Source organism: Anoplopoma fimbria, chromosome 21, assembly GCF_027596085.1.
Source record: "Anoplopoma fimbria isolate UVic2021 breed Golden Eagle Sablefish chromosome 21, Afim_UVic_2022, whole genome shotgun sequence".
NCBI classification, from domain to species: domain Eukaryota; kingdom Metazoa; phylum Chordata; class Actinopteri; order Perciformes; family Anoplopomatidae; genus Anoplopoma; species Anoplopoma fimbria.
In genome coordinates this window covers 12805784-12827792 of record NC_072469.1, presented here as the reverse complement: position 1 = coordinate 12827792, position 22009 = coordinate 12805784, and the positions used below count along the sequence as shown (strand labels likewise).

The following is a 22009-nucleotide window of genomic DNA, read 5'->3' as shown; positions in this document are numbered from 1 at the left end:
AAATGCTGAATACCATTTTTGAGCCGAGGTATTTATTTTTTTTGCCAGCTACTCTCCCCTCCATGCTTCAAGTTCACTAGGCTGTGAAATAGACTGTTGGGACAAAGAATGGGAGTGGGAGGAGTGGGAAAGTAGGCCAGTTGTTTATTCTTGAAGTCTAATCAAGAGAGTTTTCAAATGATTCAGAGAAAAAGGCTCCCTCTTCACCTTGTTACTCTGAACACCTCTCAGCCTACAAGGGCACTGATTCAAAGAAAAACTAAGCATTTTAACGGCCTTATGTGATTACATTTGTGCTCTTTTACCTTCCTTTTTCTGTATTTAAATGATGATCTTTAACACTATTAGGGTTCAGATTTAAAGCTAGGGTTGGTAATCTTGAGAAACCCACAAGAGAACGCTAGATTTTAAAAATGATCCGACCTAAAACCCAGCCCAGCGATGACAACTCTATTTAAATGAATTAAGCTAGCAGCACTAGCTCCAAAAGTTCTTACACTTAGAAAGAAAGTCGCCATTCAGCAACAATGACAACCGTCCCTACAGGCCTCCATCCAAAGCCACTCCCCCAAATGACCATAATGAATGAGAAGAACATGGCTATTATTAGCAGAGTGTGGCTGATAGACAGGCAAGTAGAAAAAATTGTTAGAACATTTCATTTATTGATTACTGTAAGAAGGTAATGTATTATAAAATTATATAAAAAAATACTGAAGTGGTATACTAATGTTTCAGATAGTTCAATGGTCAAAAGGCGGTTTACTTTAGAAAAAATATAGATGAATAATCGTTTGGTGGCTGACCAAGACTCAACCCACAATAGGCTTGATAACCAATTAGTTGTTGAAGATAAAGAACTGTCCAACATGCTCTGGTTCCAGGTTTTTCAATTTAGGGGTTTGCTTAATTTCACTGCGGTACACGACACTAATTTAATATATATATATATATATATATATATATATATATATATATATTTTGGCCATTTTTTTAACTCAACGGTTACTCATTCTTCACTTAATTAATGTCTTTTCTGTAGGGTTAAGCTTTCTCATGTTTTTCATCAATGGATAGTCTACAGCTGTCTGATAAAAGGTAGAGGTGTAAAAACTACAATCTTTCCTCTCAAATGTACTAAAAGTACAAGTATTTTTCTTTTTTTGAGTAATACTGAACTAGGTGCACACTATATGGTTTATCACACTACCAAATAATGCTTGTGAAATCATTCTATGACAGGCTGCAAGTGCCCATTACTTTAATCATTGATTAATCTACCAATTATTTTCTCGATTCATTCATTTATTGTTTGGACAATAAAATGGCAGAAAATTATATTCAGTTTAATATTATTATCCTTAAATTCAGGTAAGCTTGAACAAGACAACGATTGGGGTGTTTAAGTTAAATGACAATAATTCTTCAACATCATCTCTTAATTGACTTGAGTTTCAGAACTAATTCTGTGTTTTTTTATTTTTTTTATTTGGTGGGTCAGTCGGTGCAGGACACTTACTGCTTCATTCCCACCACATCGATCCTAGAAACACCGTTTGGCGCTGTACATTGTTGGCCGCGTTGTAGCCAGGCAACAGAGGAACAATACATTACAAAGCCCCCCATCAGCAGGGGCCGGAACGCGTTAATCCCTCCATCCACCCCGCCTCTCTCTTCCTCGCCTAGCACTCCCTCTTTATTAACACCCTCCCTCCCTCATCCCTTTTTTTCCCTCTTCTTGCCCCCCCCTCCTCCTCCCTCCCTCTCTCCCTCTCATTCTTACAACAATAGAAGGGAAAAATACTGAGACGAGAGTCAAGAACAAATAAAAGAAATCTACAAGCTGCGAGTCAATATTTCGAGACGCCAGCATGAAATGAATTTGGTGTAATCTGCTTGGCTGTGGTGGTGTTTGCATCCCAGCACAGTGTGGGATAGAAACGGTGTGTGCTTACAACGACAGGGTGAAGGCATTATTCTGGAAACTGTAGCTCCTCTGAAGTTCATGCAAATTGCTGCCCGCAGTGGATGGGGCTCCGGGTTTTGCACCGTAGGTGAGATGTTTATTTTAGCGGACTGCTGATAGGAATGGTTTGTAAAGGACACCTTGGTGTTGGGTCCATCAGTACGGTCCGGGGAATCTGATAGGAGTGTGTGTGTGTCTACGTTTGAACTGTATTATATTGTGATTTTGAATCTGATGCTCTGCGGAAGCTTGATAAAGACTGTGACAGTAGGAAAAGCACGATGAAACACGTCAAGACACAATGTCTGCTGGAAAAAGCTCAATTAAAACACATTGTTTCTTTAAACAATGGCTAAAAACTATGTAGTTTATCATAGCCAGAAACTGTAAAAAACTATCACTGTCGTTCGATTTTCATCTTTCAGACGGCTTTTAACATATCTTGTGTGTTATTTCATCAAAACATTTTATCCTAAGTGTCTTATTTAATATCGCACCACAAATGAACCTTTACTCTCACCAGATCCCGTAAAAACATTACATTTCTGTGCTCCTCAGCGCTACTAGAAAGCCACGATTGACTTGCCCGAGACCAACAGTCATGTGACAATAATTCAAACTTGGACTGAACTGCAGGCTGCTGAACACATGGATAGATAGAAGAGAGGACAGGAGAGGTTGTGAGGAGCGGTTGTAAAAACTTGAAATAGTTCAATGCGTACTGCACATGGAGCCTCTGTCTTTATCCAACATTGGTGACACTTGGAAAAATATTGGATGTATAAAGTCCGTTGTCTCTATTGTTACTGTGTTATACGGCACAAAGGACATCCATGAGTTCTATCTGCTTCTAGTCATGGTTGTGCTGTTTCCATAGAGGTACAAGACTTACATATTGGAGTGAAAATCAAAACCACAGAGAGGAAAATGGGACGGGAGCAAAATAAAAACACCCCAAACTGCTTGGGGCTCATAGGGTCTTTGTCGGCGTCGTTTAAATCAGTGGGCTGTCATGGCCACGTACCCTGGGTTAAGTATCAGGGGAGAAAAAGTTATACAACTTTTATTTAATCAGATAATCTCATTGAGATCAATATCTCTTTTGCAAATGAGACCTGAGTGCAACAGATAAAAGGAAAACATAAAAAACAACCAGACGCCAAAAGACATTCATCTTCAGGGCCAATGGCAGACACATTGGAAGTTAAAAGCTTCAAATTGAGCCTGGTGGGATGAGACATCCAGGGTTTTTCAAACCCTCTGCAATTCATTCCATTTGTAACAAGTGCAAAAAGCTTTTATGTAACCCTGAGGAGAGAAGGTCTGTGCTGATGGACAGAATGTAGTTGTTGTTGCCAGTGACGACTATTTCATATGGTACACGGCGACGAGGACGATGTTTGTCTCTGGAGACGCATGCCCAGATGTAAAGCCCAGTAGAGCACGGTTTGTAAAAACCTGCAGAGCGGTGACAACGAGGGTTTGTACCACAAATTAAAGTTAATTAAAAGGGTGTGGCCTTAGGATGTATGTCATGAGGCTGTTTTACATTAATCTCAGCATGCAGGGCAGCATGTAAACAAGAATATTAGTGGAACACTCATTTTCATAAGCCATGTAAAAAGTGTATAGAATATTACTCTTTTTTCAGAAAATAAGGGGGAAATACTGAATATTTGGGGCATGTGAACGTTGTCAGTGTCTGCTGCAAACAACAGACTGCTTTAGAAGCTACATCATAGATTGTATAGAAGTGGACCTAGACGTCATGGTTTGTGGACTGTGGTTTCGAGGACTTGTGTTTGGCGTTTTGGCCGTGGCCATCTTGGAATACGGCCGTCGAACATTGAACGGAAGTTACCATATTTGGAATGCGGAGGAGGGTCTCGTATATAGCTCTGCTTTATGGTCTGCTTAACTATAAATGGGACCATAATTCACTTTTTAGTAAATCCTGTCTAATTCCACGGCTGCACAGCAGAGGTACATTGAAATACTTTAAGCACATCTGAGCTCTGACAAAGACCCTGCTTTTTGACTTCAAGTGGGGTCCAGTGTTTGGTTGTTTATTCTTTCTTCCCATTATCACAAAAATGTCATAAATATCTTCTAAAGTTTTAAGTCCTTCAGCCACTGTGTGAAATACATACTTGACTGTTAGTATATCAGTTACTCATCCTGAGTTACCTTGAATTTTAAAAAGAGAAAAATGTTTTTATGAAGGTTTTTTTAAAAATATAAAAAGTAATTTTGTGTGTGAGGTATTCTTATTTTGTCTTTATAGATTGTTATGACATGTATTTAACATGTGTTTAACTGGCTATATGGAGAGTTAGCTTCCGTCAACAGTGCCAATGGAGATGTAAAGCGCTGCCTGGAAGTGATGCATTTGCTATACTATACTGGCCATAAGCCCACGTCAGTAAGAGGACGGATGCTCCCCGAAACCCCGATCTAAAGGGGAACCGGTTCTAAATGAGTGAAACCCGGAGTATTGATTATGTCCGGAGTCAACAGTTCTGCTATCGGTGCTTTAGAAGTTGCGAAGAGTGAGATCTCCTCGGACACACATCATGTCATGGGGAAGACAAAGATCCAAAGTGTGGCTACATTATACTCCAGTAGATGTAGTTTATCACAACATCTGGCCACGAAGCAGAACTTCAATCTGCAGAAATTCAGCTTTCTACTGTTTGGAGATCAGCCGTCCATCCTCGTCCACTGCAGGTAACGTTAACGATGCCATACAGAGTTCAATCAGAAGAACAGGATAATCAATGGAAGATTATCACTTAGCTAATTGTTAAGCAGAGAATGTATTTTATACTTAGGAATGACTATTTGTTTACATACAAGAATAATAAAGAAATGTTGATTCTTTTCTTAATTGGCGTTTTTTCCCCCTCAATATAATCAGAAAGAACCAATAAGAGCATTGATAAGGAACCGAACCTATAAGCGGAATCGATAAGAGTACTCGTAACGATAAGTTAAGAGTGTGCCACAACTTTAACCTGCTCCACCTGTCGGGTAAGAGTGATGGGTCAGCTCTTGCTTCATGGGGATGTTTCTAAACCTAAACTGTTGTTACTAATGAGCAGAACCGCAACTAGTCTCTTCTCACATGTCACAACATTTATTCTTTGCCATTTTTTGAAAAATGTGTATTCTACATGTGGCACCACCCATCACAGCTCCACACCAGCATCATCTAGTCCAGAAGTGATTGAAGTAGATAACCTGAGCACGGACTACAGTGCTGCTGGAGACCAGACAGACAGACAGACAGACATTCTCCCTTTGGGGGAAATACATTCCATCTCAAGGCCTTTCTTTCTCTGCTCAGTTTCTTTGTTTGCATGGCTTAACAGACCAACCTGAGAAAAAGAACAGTGGCGTACTCTTCCACTTAGTGATCTTCGTGGCTTCAGGGTTAAGATGCAGACCACGAAATTCCACGTCTCCGGTTCAAGTCTGGCCAGGGGCCTCTGGTGTCTAGCTCTCCTTCTTTTCCTGTCATCTCTCCACTATCGCCATCAAAAAAAAGCAATAAAACGTGCAGTTTCATGAGAAAAAACTTTATATAAAGTCCTTAGATGCCGCAAATGCAGGAACTAATGGTCAAGTCCTTTGACTTCTGTTTGTAAGAAATGAAAGCATATGATGCATGACGAGAACAGGCAGCCATTTATCTTTAGTCCAGGACCTTGGACTGGACAAGGAGGAACGGCGGCAAAGCCTCATCTATCAGGGGGCTCCTATCACAGACTGATACTTGTGAAAAGCTGGAAATGTCCGAGTGAGAGGCTTCAGACGAGTACAGGTTGAAATAACTGAAATAACAATCTCTATATTCCCTGATGGGTGAGAAGTGTCGATGGTCTGTACATCGCAGTTGTGTGTTTGCCCGTTCATTTTTTATGCAGCTCAGACACAGTATAAGGACTAGAGTAGTTCCTACACCAACATTGGTGATGCATCCGGTACACCCTATAATGCTGGTGTAGTCTGTGCACCAACGGATACCATGCCTTCACATTATTCATCAGCTCATTCTATGCTTCACAGGAACCACAACGACACACCTCACTTGCTACCCGAATGCTACTGTAAGTGTGCGGCTCCTGACAGAGATGAGAAAGAAGAGAGAGGGCTCACTTCTTCCAAACCTCCATCAGGTGCTAAAGAAAACATTGTGTCCAAAATGGATGATGAATCTATCAAGTAGCCGAGGAGTGCTAGTGGAGAGTGTGACGTCAGCCAGAGCTGGAAAAAATGTCAGCAGATGGGCAATATATTTTACACTAGAAAATAAAATAAAATTGTATGGAATTCATTCTCTGATTGCTGAATGCTATTAAAAATAAAACATTTTTAAATATAGAAACAAGGTCCTAGGAGGCATGTAGTGCGCAGTCACTGAACATCTGTAATTCCTCTCAATAAACCTGATTCCATTCCGGACAATCTGATTATGGCTAAATAAGCCATTATTCTCACACTGTTAGGACAGAGACGCCGAGGGAGAGAAAAAGTGAAGGAAAGAAAGACAGATTGCTGTGGCCGGGCTTTAAAGTGGTATGGAGGAAGACCCGGGAGACGCTTCAGATGAAAAGGGAGGATGAAGTTTAATCTAATACATGGACTCTCAGCAGAGGGCGGCGGGGAAAGAGGAACGGCATCACATGGCATGATCAATAGCAATTCAATTCAGCAACCCCTTTGCGGGAAAAAAAAAAAATAGAAATAAAGTCACACATGCATGGGCAAACACACACGCACGCACACAGCCTTGAAATGTCCAAGGCAGTAATTGAATTACCCAGTGTTCAGAGGAGAGGAGGATGAAGCGCTGCAGAGGAACAGTCCTTCCAGCACCATTCATCCAAACTGTGGTGTGAGCTTTTACCTCTCCGCGTCTCTATGTTTAAGCACAAATTGGCCAAAGTTTCACTTATCATATGCAAGCAAGTATTTTTGTTTGTATCATTAGTGCTTCAAGTTAACTGGTGCCACAGAACGCGAGGTAAACGACACAAATTTAGAGTAGAGGTACCAATCATCACTGGCCTCACCATATGATCACGACTCAACGGTTCTTGATGCGTCTCAATGTGTCGCAACCTGCACATGGCTCCCTTTTCAGGAATTAATACAAGCAGTTGCATAAATGTGAACTCCCATTTAATGTCAGAAAGTGCTTTCAAAAACATAACTGCAGCAGTCACTCATTAAAGAATCTGCATCTTTCCATTCGTAGCATCCGAGTGACCTACATCCTTACATAAACATTACAAAAAGTTAACTTGAATCCCTCTGCAGTGCTTTACAAGTCTGATGTAATCTACAGTAATAAGGTTTTCACACAGCAGCTCAGAGATAGGGCACTTCCTGAATGCCTATGGTGTTTTAAACTGCATGAATTAGCCTAGCGGCTAGCAGACTTTAGTGAGCTAGTTAGTTACTCGTAGCTCTTTTACTCTTACTTGGTTTTAGTCACTGAATCTCCCGACAGGGTTAACAACACCACGGCTGAATTCCAGCCTGCATGCATGTCTTTTTCAGCCCATTGTGGATAACAGAACAGGTGCTACGGGTATTTAGAGCAAAAAGTATGTAAACCCATCAATGGGTCCGTCAAAAATAGGCTTCAAGCTGCTCTTTTTGAAATACCCCGCAGAGTAAAATACTGTGGTTTTCTCTCTGCAGGATTCAGCTATGTACCACTAAAATGGTAGACTTTTCCTTCCTCTGTGTGGTGAATAACCCTCTGAAAATGGGCTGTCAATGAAACAGAACAGAGCCTGCCCACTCCGGAGTGTGTGTGTGTGTGTGTGTGTGTGTGTGTGTGTGTGTGTGTGTGTGTGTGTGTGTGTGTGTGTGTGTGTGTGTGTGTGTGTGTGGGATCTACTACCAGTCTACTGGAAGCTGGAGCCGCACTCTTGAGAGAGCATCCTGCTGTGCTGCCAGTCTTACAACCAGTGTGTGTGCACGTCTGGAGTGGAATCTTGGTAGACTAAATGCTGGACGGTGTGGGTGTAGGAGCTGAATGGTTGGTTTGCAGCTGAAGCTCCTAAAACATCTACACCAGAAACTGAGGCGTTGGATTTGCCGCACAGCGTCAGAGCCACACTTTGAACATGTCACATATACTCCGTGCTTCTGCGCATGTTCAAACTTCATCTATTTTTATCTGTAGGGTCATTAACTTGTCAGTAACAGATGAGCCGCCCCTGGTCTGTAACCTGTATCTACCTGAGACCAGGTGGGGCTCATTATCAGTCAGGGAGGATCAAAACACAGGTGGAACTAAGCGGTACAGATCACCTGGGTGGTAAACTGGAGCGTCATGTGGGCAGCTGACTGAAGCCCAATTACTGGCATCTTGTGTGACACCTAATTATAAGGTATACCATGTTTATGTCTGGTCAGCTTTACTTTGCACACGAGCTGTCTTCAGTCTGCTGGTGGTAATTAACGAGGTGACTCAGCGATTGAAAAAGAAAAAAAGACTCTCCCTGTCGATGCCAAAGTGTGTCAACGCAGTGAGTCAAAGTCTGTGCTACCAACTGTAGGAATGGAGTTTAAAGATTAGGGGGGGGTGAAAAAAACAAACAATGGAGGGACATTATGGGAAAAGTAGGATTTGAAATTTGATCCATACTAGGGACTAAAAGTCAAGATACGTCAGACAGTCAGAGCTAAATTGTTTTCTGGCCTAAGCTAATGTAAGCTACTTCATTCAGTTTCCCTCTGGTCAACAGTTTTTATTGTGAAAGGTAAAATAATAATAAATAAAGTTAATAAAAGTCTACGGAGCTTCTGTGATGTTGCAAGTTGTGTGTACGTTCTAAGTATGTCCGTTCTGCACAACGTGATGGGTTGATGCATTTATTTGCTGTGTGAAAGCTCAGAAACATCTACTGTGTTCCAAAAAAATGCATAGTTTTTGCGTTCTGTGTCAAAGTACTGACAAAAACAGTTGGAAAAGATAAAGGAAAATATGCCCCCAGTATGTAAAGGCATTAATACACACACAAAAAAACACAGACTGCAAAATGTCCATGTCCAGGTGTGCCATAAACTAGCAGAAAACACAACAGTTCAGAGGTTTAAATGTTTAAAGGAAGGATAAGACTTTGCCTCACTGAAATCTCTCTAATCTAAACTCCATCATAAGGCGTTCTAATTTAAAACAATGTGCCTGGCTTCTTCGTAAATCCGTTTTGTTACAATGTCGGGTGGACCCGAAAACAGCCCAGATGTTTTTAAATACATTCATTCATTAATAAAAAGGCGAGGCCACAGGTCTGTTTGTGTCGGACGCTGAATAGAGGAAGTGGTGAGCGGTTGCCATGGCTACCATGCAGGTTTAGAAATCAGCCTTAGAAACGGTAAATCTAATGAGACAAATACCCTCAGGCAAAAAAAAAAAAAACGACAGGATATAGATTATTATCCCCGCTAGAGGTCATGTTGAAATAACAGTTTGAGACCCTACAAGTGTCTCCCTGTCCTTTTAAAAAGAGACAAAATATCTGTGACAGACAAAGTCACTTCTTCAGGCTACACAAATAGAAGCCAAGTTTGGGGCTCTTTGAATGAGAATCCATGTTCAGTGCTTTATTTCTCTCTGGATATCTGTGAGATTACATTTCAGACGCCCGTCCTGAATTAAACAACAGTCGCAACTGAAGTTACTGAACTGTCACCCAGCTCAGATCACAGCCACGTTCTGAAACCCAGGATGCCTCTGAACCTGACAGACCTTGTGAGGAACATGTCTCCCCTGTGGACGAAAGCTGCTGTCAGGTCCGTCCAAACGAGGACAAATAAACACAAGCTGACAGTTTTTTTCCCCTCTAAATTATAGAACACAGGCAGATTAGAGACAGGACCTCACAGGAATTTCTCCCCGCACATAAATAAATCAGCAAATCTCCGCTTATGAACATGAAGAGCATTGCTTAAAACAGCTTTTTACAACATGGCGCCTATGACGCCTATGAGTTCATTCTGAAGTCTCTTGCTGTGTCTGTAAAAATACAGGCCTCCGGACTATCTTTACATGTTTTTTTAAGTCAGATGAGGCCAACTCCGCTGAAGATGTTGGTTCTAAGGGTCCATTATCCACGCAACTGTACGCACCTGTTCCACATTGCTAACAAGAGTTGATGAAAAAATGGCGTACAAATGCCACACCACGTGCAAGTGTCGATACTCACACTACTAGCGTGTGAAAGTGAAAGGGTTTAAGTGCAAACCAAGTGTTTAAATATTACGCTGCTACGAGGCTACATCCAGAGTACTTCGTTTCCTTTTTAAACGCCCATCTTTTGCTAGGTTTACGCCGAGCGTCCACGCTGCTGCTGAGTTTTAAAAACCCCAAAACAGGGGCGTTCGAAAACGCCACAGACAGCTTGTGAGTTTGTAAACTCCAGGGTTGATGCAGACACCCTGGTTCGCTACTTGATCGGGTCTTAGCAGACATGGTAGTAACAAACAACAACAGCATTGATTATCGATCGACTACCAGAGGTTAATTCAACATGGTCAACAGATTACAAGCGTCGGTGACCTTGTTGTCTGTGCTAGCAGCTGACGAGGAAGATCTTTAGTATCAAGAACAACATTTTATTATTAAAGCGTACAATAATAATAGTCGTATTTTCTGTAACTAGGCAACCAATATGCCTTCCGTTTTGCACCACCATCTGCATGCCCAGTGTACGTTCATAGTCATGTGATTTTAGTTTTTATGCATTTCAGCATGGAGTGAAATCATTGTATTATTGAAATCATCATACTAGTGTGGATGTAGCCTTAGAAACTTGGTTACACGTGAAAGCAGTGAGTGGTGAAATAATTGCTGTGGGACCCCACTCACTATTGTGTTTCACCGTTTATAAGCTGTGTCAATCATTAGCTGAGTATCTTTGCTGAAGATCCTTCTGACAAAAACATAATGATGTCTGTAATAAACTGAGAGTGAGAGGGCATCACGTATTTCATTCACCTAAGGCATGCGATTACGTGCACCGCCAGCAACACCTCAGTGAATGTGCAGCCACACGAAAGCATCACACCTCTCTCTCCGACCCGGCCGTGCGCTGAATTAATTGCTTTTATCACCATGGCAACCGCAATCTCCACAAAGAGATTTTCATTCTCCTGTATGGCATTAAGCTCAGAAACCATATTGTTATTCCTTTATCTTCATTTTCACTTTTATTATTACACTGTGGAGGAAGTCTCCTGAAGAAGCGTCTTGTACTTTTCTAAAGCATTGTCCACCATATGAGGCCTTTCACAAAAATAAAGCAACACACATCCTGAAACTGTCAGGACGGATGTTAGGGTCGTTTTGTGCAGTGCAGGCGTCCCCACAACGCAGCGCTTTTGATGGAAACCGAGACAGCCAGGTAAACCTGTTTATCTATGAACCAGAAGCACTGCCGACCGCAAAATCATTATCTCCTCAATGTGAACCACATATAAGCACAAAGCCACACTGTAAAAGGCTCAAAGATATTTTACATGGTGCATTGCTCTTGAATGGCCATTTCAGTGTGAATCTAAATGGGTTTGTTCAACCATTTTTTCCATTATATTTGAAGTCATTGTGTGGTAGTTGTGTCACCAAGGTGAACGAGTTTCCAACAAAAAAGGGAGACTTTAGTGGTTTTTATATATATATATATACAAAGGTACACTTTTCTATTAAACAAATGTAAGCTTTTCAAATAAATCTCACTTTTCCAAGTCAAATGAAAATTTGATTAATCCTTTTGAGCAACAGTGTGCACAAGTTACACATCACGTGCACACACACGCACTCACACACACCCCTGCCCCTACTCTGTTCCTTAGATCTTCCTATGCCAGTTGATTCCCCTCCTTCAGCTCCCACAGTATTTCCATAGGTCATGGCCCCACCCCCATCTACCCAACCCCCATCCACCTCCATTATGGCCAGCCCTTTGTCCATACCAGATGTGCTCTCTCTCTCTGTGTGTGTGTGTGTGTGTGTGTGTGTGTGTGTGTGTGTGTGTGTGTGTGTGTGTGTGTGTGTGTGTGTGTGTGTGTGTGTGTGTGTGTGTGTGTGTGACCCAGATGAGCCCCCTTCGCACAAACACAGAGTGGACTGGAGAGGCTGCTATCTGTTTGTCCTTGCAGGTTTAAAGCCAGAGCCAAAGCTCGACGACGTGGCATAAACCAAACTGTGGCTCACACTGGAACACACACTGTCCTTGATGCCGGGCGAATGCAAGATTGAGTGCCAGTTTGGGGACAGGAACCCTGGCTGGGGGGTGGGGGTGGGGTGGGGGGGTGGTAGCTGTAGAAGTATGAGCGTCTCTTTCATATGGAGGTGTACATGCATTGATTCTCTAAATAAAACAGGTAACCAATGACCAAAATCACACTGGGACACAAGCGGTATTTGCTGACAACTGCAACTCGTCCCTATGAAAACAACCTATGCCGTGCAGCCTGCATGTTTTTAATCACAAAAGAGGAAATAAAACGGAGGCGCGGTTTTGTTCTGACTATGCAGCCTGGGTGTGGAAGGGGAGGAGCAGGCAGTACATCTGCCTGAGAGCCCTGCTCTTATAAATATGCAGCAGCTCCATCTAAAAGGTTAAGACACCCTGGCAGCTGCTCCGACCCGGACACAGTGCACGCCCGCCCCCCAGTCAAGCAGTCCAACTGAATAATCACCCTCATCTTCCAAACGTCCTCTCTCTTCGCCGTTTCCTGACACAGATGACTTCACTAAAGAGGTCTCTGTTCTGATAAAGCCGCCATAAAGTCGGGACGAGGCCGTCTCTGTTGGTTGCAACGAGGCTCTGTTTCAATGTGCTCCATCAGAAAAAGGATGCTCAGGGTCGTGGCACCACAGAGAGAAGCGCTTGGTTTATACCTGCGTTCGGTCCAAATCGGTGCAGAGAATAGTGTGAAATGCTCCGCATAAAAAAGGGATATTTCCAAAGACATTTGCTCAAGTTGTGAAAATACATTTCACCTGAACTTAAAAACACACCAGTACTCCTACCTCCTTCTACACAGCGTTGTGTGAAAAGCGGAACAGTCCCAACAGCAGTGGCGCCTCAGATAAATGACTTCGTCATTTCCCACGAGACACACACACACACACACACACACACACACACAGAGGAACCCTGAAGCAGGGATAGTGGGGTGGAGAGCACCGGTGGAAGTTAATGGAAGCCAGAGAGGAGAGGGCCATTTAAAGCAGCTGAGTCACAGCTCAGAGTGAACCGGCTGACTGTCTGCTTGTGCACCGTGTGAGAAGGAAGAACGAGCCGAATGTCTGCATTCAGAATTTCAGACGCAGCAGACAGACTATTTTATGAAGTTTCCTCCATGTTATTCATGTTCGGAGTGATGACATGTCTGCTAAAAGGTTGCAGAGCTTCGTTTTTGCTTTGCTCTACACTCGTGCTGTCAACTTGTGGTTTACCTTTTGTTAGAAAACAAAAAAGGTGGAAAATAAGGTTAAAAAAGCATATATTTACTGTCATAACCTGGTATAACACACATTCAAACTGTGTTGTAACCTCCATATTGTCTTTGAGGCATATTTAGGTGTATTACTGAGATATTACATTGGAGTCTCAAGAGGTCTTTTTTTAAAATCAGAGCATTTGGACTGATCACGCAGCAGGAAACACTGTGAGCATGAGTCTGAATTACAAATAAGCTAGTGTTTGGCTATGGAAGTCCACTTACTAGATTATCTTTACACATTATTTAGACGTTATTTTGAATACGAGGTTTCACCCTTCAAATGCACATCTGTCACATGGAGTCTTCCCTCTCTGAAATCTTAAACAAAGGAAATTAGGGGTGTGACAGATGTAAAGAAAGCTGATCCGGGATAATAACAGATATAAGAGAGAAAATGATGACCTGTTTAATTTCCCGACACTAGCTCTAAGCCGCTTGCAATAAATCATTACAACTACCAATTACAATACTTTTTTTATAATTTAATACAAATTCAACCTTTAATTTCCATATTATTTGAATCGTTTGTTTTTTTAAAACGAACAAAAAAAAGTAAAACAAAGTAAAAGGATAACATTTTAAATTGATGAGCGTTTATATTGAGCATTTGAAAAGAACAGTGGTGAAAAAGAAAAGCCTGGAGCCTGGGTACTACCAAGTGCTCAAGAAAGACGACAACAAAAGGGATGTGCATCTGCTCATATTTGTCGGTGGCACCATCAAAGTTTTATTTTACGGTTTTCTTTTGCTGCTTATCTGATCCTCGAAAACAAAACCGTGAAAACAATCCAAAGCTTTCGTTTTTGTGATCCGTAATGGATCTGAATCCTCACAATGCCGCCAAAACTATGTCGGCAGTCTATTGGACGATGCTGCTGTTGGTCCATGCTGACCCCCTTTCTTGGGTGCATGTAAACACACTGATCCTCAATAAGGCCGAGTCACCTGGTGCAGCATACCCATGAAACACAGAATGCCTTTCTGAGTCGTCACCTCATTAGAGAGCGCTTTTTTAAAATACGGCCACTTGACTGAAAATTGTTGCAGAAACACATCACAGATAACACTGCATAATGACATTCAGTGTGAGCACACACAGATGAGATCAGGCAGGGTGATGTGGTCCACTCTGGCTGGGTAGAGGATGATTTTGGGCTTTGTGTTTGAGAAGGAATTCTCCAAAGACTTTTACTCGCTTCTGCCTCACTTCCTTTTCATTTAGAGTAAAGTATAATAGATCACTTGTGACATCAGCAGGGAAATGTGGCGTTCAGTACATATGGCAAAGACAGTGTACAGCCTACCAGCTTCTTTGTGGGAAAGTTCTTATCTTAGTTTACTTGTGAGTGGTTCTGGTTTGTATTCCCACCTGACATGAACAGGCATAACTCTCGCCTCTCTAGGATCAGCAGTGGAGCTTGTGATTCCCGGGCCTCCCCATGAAGGAAAGCCGAGCAGTGGGGGTAAAGGGGGGTTCATTAACGCGTTGGTGCCTTTGAATTGGACTGGCCGCTGGCACTGCTGCAACCCCTCGAATTACTCGTGGTTCCTTGGGCCAGGACAACAGGGGTACGGGGTCGCCCGGCATGCCTGGCATTCCTCCGCTGCTGGTACTGGACAGCAGCAGAGCCCAGAAAACAGCGCCACTCAAGCATTCTGTACAAACACACAACCGAGGCGGGGAAAAAAAAAAAAAAAAAAAAAAAAAGGCCCCCAGCACTTGGGGAAGGGGTGGTGGTGGTGGTGGCACGGCGCAGCGGAAAAGTAAGTGCAAAATATCGACTCCCAGCGGTCTCTGTGCAGTTTTTTATGCGGTATCAGTATCAAGATAAAAAAACACAGCACAACATATCTGTTGAGCCCTGCAGAGATGGGAAAGCAGAGCTCCCACAGTGGCCTTGATGAAAAAGTCCCATGACTACTGCTTCCTGAAAAATAGCCCAATCTTCCAAAAGGCATGAACACTCTGCTTTCAGTCACACATGGGCTCATGAACACTTTTAGTTTGCTGTGTGCAGTAATCCATCCCTTTTTTTTTTTTTTTTTTGCAGTTTTAGAGTATAGCCGCATCCCTGGAGCATTAGATGAATTTCACAGCATCAGTTTTAAATTTCAAAGTATAACTGGCTGGCCGTGGTCAAAATGCCAGTGTGCAAACTAAAAATGGGACGATTTTTGAGTGTGGAGACGTTGGACCCTACGTCCAACGTCTCCACGTCTACAGGGAATGTGAGAGACTGGTATGAACCACCAAAACAGTATGAAAGTTTTTGATCACCATGCAGGTAACGTCTCAGCCACTCTTTTCTATGCAGACTGCGGGACCTGATTCATAAACAGCCTTTTGTTTTTGGCTGCCTGAACACATCTGATCTCAGAAAACAAAGATCCTTTCAGCCTGTTGATCGTCAGTCCATCATTTACACTGATATTTTCGGTTTTATTGGTTAATTACTAGATTTGATGTTGCTTCTCCACAAAGAGAAAAGGATCAGAAACGCAGATGGTGCGTTTTATTTGCCACATTATCCTGGTGTCTATTGGAGTGGGGCTGCAACTGATTATCACTTTATTCACAGATTAATCTGACGATTTATTTCTCAATAAATCAATAATGAAACCTGATCAGAGTTAACAGACGCAGAGTAAGGGAAGATTACCGTGCGACCGATCCATTTCAGACCTAATCGGTCGGTTCTTGGAGTTTTTCATTTTTCACTCTCTGATGTCATCAGTTACTGTATGGTTCTTGGCAGAAAGCTGACAGTCAGACTGGGCAAATCTGTTACTTTATATATTGAGGAGGGGATCCTCCCAAATTGGACCGATCTTCATCTTTGTTGAAATCTGATTGGCTCACTCATTTTCATTGTGAACGTGAAGCGCTGTGACAAATTTTCCAGCTCACCTAGACCTGATTGCACAGTCTTGTTTTGATTCAGTTAAGTTGTGACCTAATGCTGGTTTTAAACTGAGGAGGCAGGCGTTGGCAAGACAACCAAAAGTGTCATGAAGGGTCTTCAGCATCTTCAGATTCTCTTTATACCACAAAAACTGTATTAGTGTGGAAAATACTGCTCGCTTTCTCCAGGCGCTCACATAAATGGCCCCGCCATCGCAAAGTCCTGGGCTCATTTTCAGTCCAAGTACATTCCCCAAAGTTTTGGATTGTTGGCAGCAACAATCCAAAACTTTAAGATATTCTGTTTACCATCAAGACTAAGAGAAGCAGCAAATGACCACATTTGACTGGAAACTTCGATTGTCAAGTTACCAATGAATTCAATGTTAATTGACTAATAGATTAGTTGCTTTGTTGATTTAGTTCTATGTTGAGTACTTCAGGTGACATATCTCAAAGTGGGACAAGGGCTCGCTCAGGGTTTCTGTAATATAAGGACATAATGTTTTCAGCAAAGTGTATACACTGCTGTGTGCAAGTGGGACGCACACCTGCCCAAATCCCTTGTTATATCAGGAATTTCATGACCGACAGCGACCCCGGAGCAAGAAGAGCTGAGATAACATCCTCCGTTGTCTGGGACAGTCGGGATGATTCGGAGTCCCCCTTGCCAGTGGCTCGCATTTGACTGAGAGTGCTGACACAACCAACAATCATCCTCTATGCCAGCCACTCCAGCTAAATGTGTGCGATTTACTTTAGCATGCCTGAAGGGGGCAGGGGGAGAAGCGCAAAACCCTAGAGCTGACAAATGAAACCAGAGGGCTGGGAGGGGCAGGGGGAGAGAAACTAGTGACAGAGCACGAGGAGGGAGCCTATTAGGAGAGAGGATGACTGGGGCTGGTGGGATGAGGAGAGTAATAGTGACACCACCCAATTTAGCCCCACTGCCAGCGCTCGGATGTGTGCGCGCTCGCGCGGATGCTTTTGTGTGAACGCTGCTGAAGCTGCAGGGGTGTGGTGCTGAAAAGCAACGTGACATGCTGAAGTGTCAATGGCACCAGGTGCTCTGATAAAAATCACATGAATCCTCCTGTGAATGTGTGTGTGTGTGTGTGTGTGTGTGTGTGTGTGTATATATATATATATATATATATATATATATATATATATAATCTGACACGCAGCCTGTATGTTCATGTGACTCCCATCTGAAATGTGCACTGATTCTTTGTTTTTCAGCAGATCAGATTATCTGCGTTTTAAAATATGGCATTATTTTCTGATGGAAATGATGTGTCTTCCACCGTGGACCCACGCCGTGGCAACCTCCAGTGATGGACATTCCCTCATCTCCTCACCACGTCCTTGAGCCAACATAACAATTTTAATAACCAGCCCGCAGTCTGAGGCAGAGATGGGGTATATGAGGACACGACCCCCCCCCCTGCTTTTGGCACAGGGAAATTCTCATGAGATCTTTATGTATGCTGTTTGAAAAGCACGCTCCTCCACTCATGATGAGTCTCTCTCTCTCTCTCTCTCTCTACACACACAAAGGAATGTCACACAAAGGAAGCGCGTGAGTCAATAAGGGGAAGCAAAATAACACTATCTGCTGTTTGTACATGTGAGAAATGAATTCATCTTTTTTTTTTTGCAATGCGCTGATAACTGGAACAAAGAACACGGTTCCGCTGCGAAATGAAAATAATACAAAAAAATAAATAAAAAACTGAGCGTGATCAGAGCACGTGCATTAACGGGTAGCATGCATGCTGCTGCACCAGCGCTGCTCTCTGATGAGGAGCTACTAATTGCCGGATCCGATTCGCAAATCTTGCGGGAGTAAAATGGGGGGGGTATAATTCAATACCGCTTATCGACGATCGTAAACACCCCCCTTACACACGACTCTACATTCCTCCGAGCGTCTTTAGGAGACTCTCGCCTATTCGGGAGGCCAAGTGCGTTAGGAGGGGGGGGGGGGGGGGCTATAAACGCTTCGATTGCAGCCTTCATCCAACCTATTTCTTAAAGTCGAGTTTTCCAGTCTAACGATGTGCCTTTTAGGTGTATGTATATGTGTGTGTGTGTGTGTGTGTGTGTGTGTGTGTGTGTGTGTGTGTGTGTGTGTGTGTGTGTGTGTGTGCACCGAATGCAATAGAAGACTTCATCAAAGCGACACATGAGACTTCAATAGGGGGGGAAAAAAAGCAGAATTGAATGGTCAGTTTCTGAATGAAGTTTGGACTGTTAAACTGTAAGCACTTATACCGAGGTCCGAACTGAACGGTCGGTTATGTTATGTTATGGCTCAACGCCGCGATAGAGCAACTTGAAGCCAGCGAGCTAAACGTGATGTTGCAGTTGAGACAGCTGTGGAAGTGAACTGTGCTGACATCTCATTAACAACCTGATGAGACAGGAGGGTGGAGGAGGACACACTACTGCCAACACTAGTGAGGAGTTGAGGAGTCCACTTTACTCAGAGAGAGTCCAGATATCTCTACAGACATAACTCAGTGGGGCCGTCGTCGTCGTCGTCGTAGCATCCGAGGTACAAACACGAAGTGAAACAATGTTGCACCGACACATAACGGTAACCTGGACTAACAGACACTCAGCTCAAAACTTGCGCAGTTCAACTACGTGCTCCAATATATACTCTGTGAAGGGACGTGTTCCAACCACACAGAAGGTAAATGAACAACCAGTGCTTGCCCCCCCCCCAAAAAAAAAACATCCACAAAGCGATTCTGCCAACTTTTTTTTTTTTTTTTTTTTGTTTTTTTTTTTTGCTAAGCGGAGCACTGTTCCTCCGGACGGACTCAAAGCTAGCCGGAGAGGCCAGCTTTGAGTCCGGGCTGGAGCCGACCGCCCTTTTTAAGCCAAATGTGACTTTTAGCTGCCTGATTCTTTTCCCAGCCCCCCAGACAATAAACATTCCTCAGACAGGCAGCAGCAGGCTGGCCGCCGACCCTGCGCCATCTTAGTTAGACACACTCTCTGCTTCTTCAGGCTTCTTGAACAAAGAGCGTTTTCCGGCAGAACTGGTCCGAGCAGAGAGTGCAACTTTCGAGAAAAAACTAAACACGGCTCAATGTTGTCCATTTAAAGGACACTTACCGGTGTTTTCTTGTATCCTTGTCCCGAACAGGAGGACGAACAGAAGGCATGATATTGCATCCATCGTGGCTACGGACCGGACTGGCAGCCGACTGCTAACTTCTCCCAGCGCTGGGGAAGGTAGACGCTGATTGGCTGAGAGGGCCGCGAGTCCCGCCTCTCCGGCGCGAGCTCGTAGAAAGAGCGTTGCTGATTGGCGGAACGACTACCACACCCCGCCCCACTTTAGCAACTCTACCACTGCTGTAAACAAACACTGTTGCTATTCACTATAACAAGAAAAGTATGCATTGAACAAGTTACAGCCACAGTAATGTATTACTCTATAATAGATAGGTGTTTTGGTTATTTACGGGTTCTAGTTTGACAACCACCTTGGTAGTAAAAAGAATAACTCCTAAAACTACCTATTATTACATATCATTTTAATACTTTCAACTATTTCAGTCTGATATTTACTGCTTCTCAGTCTGAACACATTGGGAAAAACTCCAGCATAGTCAAAGGCTAAACATATGGGATGTGTATGGTTTCTCTGAATATCGCTCACCCAGCCTTGCTTTAAATAGAAACTTCCACAGAAAAGTACACTTTGTGAGGCGGGGGAAATAAATCTTTCAGTGCCAGAGGATGACAGCAAGGAAGATGAGAAAGAACATGTCACCTTGGCTATGACTGAAGGAAACATATCATAATAATAACATCAGCAGCGAGCGGAGATAACATTCTTACTGCTGCCACTCTCTGCAGATAAGATATCCTCAATGACATGCTGTGGCTAGGCCTGTGTGCATGGTCACAGTCTTTCACACACACACACACGCACACACACCCACACACACTCTCAAAGGCAGATGCTCTACACCATCACGGCAGCTTACACACACACATCCCTCCTACATTGTTCTAAAGCCTATAACCCTTCCTTTGTCTCGTCCACATTTACTCCATCGCTTAGAGTAGGTACACACACACACACACACACACACACACAGACACACAGACACACACACACACACACACACGCTCTTGACCTGGCCCCCATTCCCCCTCCTCCCTGGTCCCTGGAGAGTGTGACAGGGATTGATGATGGCCTATTATTTGATGTCCAACTGAGCCCCACACAGCCCTGCCTGCACCCACACCCACACAAACACACAAATACGCTTGGTACGCTGTCATACATATTTATTGTATTTGTGCCCAAAAGATGGAAATAAGAAGATTATGCTGCTGGTCAAAATAACGGAGCAACATAAACAGGAGAAAATTAATAGGATGCAATATATAACCTTAATATTATATTAACTTTAACAGATGTTGCTAAATGCAAAGGAAACTTTACCCCCACCCACCCCCACCCCCCCAAAACACACAGACACAAACAAAGGCTGCACCTGCTCTGAGCAGCAATCAAACGCTGTTCATGTATTAGTGCTTGTACCTGTTTTATTTGCATTTACAATTTTGGCATCTAGCTGATGCGTGCAAACAGAATTACTTGCTACAGTGGAACAGTAGAATCTGCTCCATCATTCAAGGTCCCTCATTCAGGAGAATCTCTGCTGCCTTCTTAAAGCCAGGGCAGGTGATTTATCTTAGATTTTTTTTTGTTATCATGTTTGTAGAAATTCTCCTTATATACTGACAGCGATTGATAAATTAAATGCTCTGACAAAAGAGAAAAACAGAGAAGAAAATAATCCGGTATCTGTTGCTGTCATGTCACCAGAGTGTTGCACAATGAAAACCATTTTTTTTTATTAGTGGATTACACTCACAACTAACTCATTAATTATGCTGAAGACACATTTTTAAAATCCTGATTAATATACTAATAATTTACCCATAATAAATATTGAAGAATGTTTTCCTGATATATCATGTTTTGGTGGGGACAAAAAGTAAACAAGACACGGTGCTGTCTTGCTCCCGAATTGACCAATACGGGATGCTCTCACTTTCAGAAGTGTTCATGCATAACAGTTGCACTGCTGTGATAAGCCATTCCCAGTTTGGAAAGTTTCCAGAGCACTGCGTTGCTGAGTCTCTGTCTAAAATACCTCCACACTTTAGAGGATGGAGGAACGCATGCTTTGAATCAAGCCTTCTTCCGCTGGTTGCACCAAAGTTGCCTACCCCGGCTTAAAGTGCTCTTTCATTAGTCTGAAACCTCAGCTCAACTTACTGTGACCAAGCGGCAACCTCTGCTGCTGAGAACTGAAGCCATCATGGAAGTGCCAAAAACTGCAGTTCCATAAACCGCCACTGGAGGCTGGCCCCCAAAACTAGTCAAACCCCATAGATGAACATGTTAAAATGTCCACATTTTCAGCAGAATCAAACATGTTTACAGCCTGGTAAAAACAAGAGAGCTGGTCATACTTCTTGTTGTCAGGACAACAACCTCCATCTCAATGTCAGCAAAACTAAGGAGCTGATTGTAGATGACAGAAAGAGACAGGGAGAAGGACACGTCCCCC

General features: G+C 43.0%; 1 protein-coding gene across 1 annotated transcript in view; it reads right to left on the bottom strand.

Annotated features, from left to right (window-relative positions):
- Window positions 1–19613, bottom strand: part of tgfbr1b (transforming growth factor, beta receptor 1 b) — a 56280-nt gene extending 36667 nt beyond the window's left edge. Inside the window, exon 1 of the mRNA XM_054623345.1 lies at window positions 19527–19613. Coding sequence (XP_054479320.1) covers window positions 19527–19590 — 64 coding nt within the window. The 5' untranslated portion in view covers window positions 19591–19613. The remainder of the gene's footprint in view (window positions 1–19526) is intronic.
- Between the last annotated feature and the right edge of the window lie 2396 nt (window positions 19614–22009).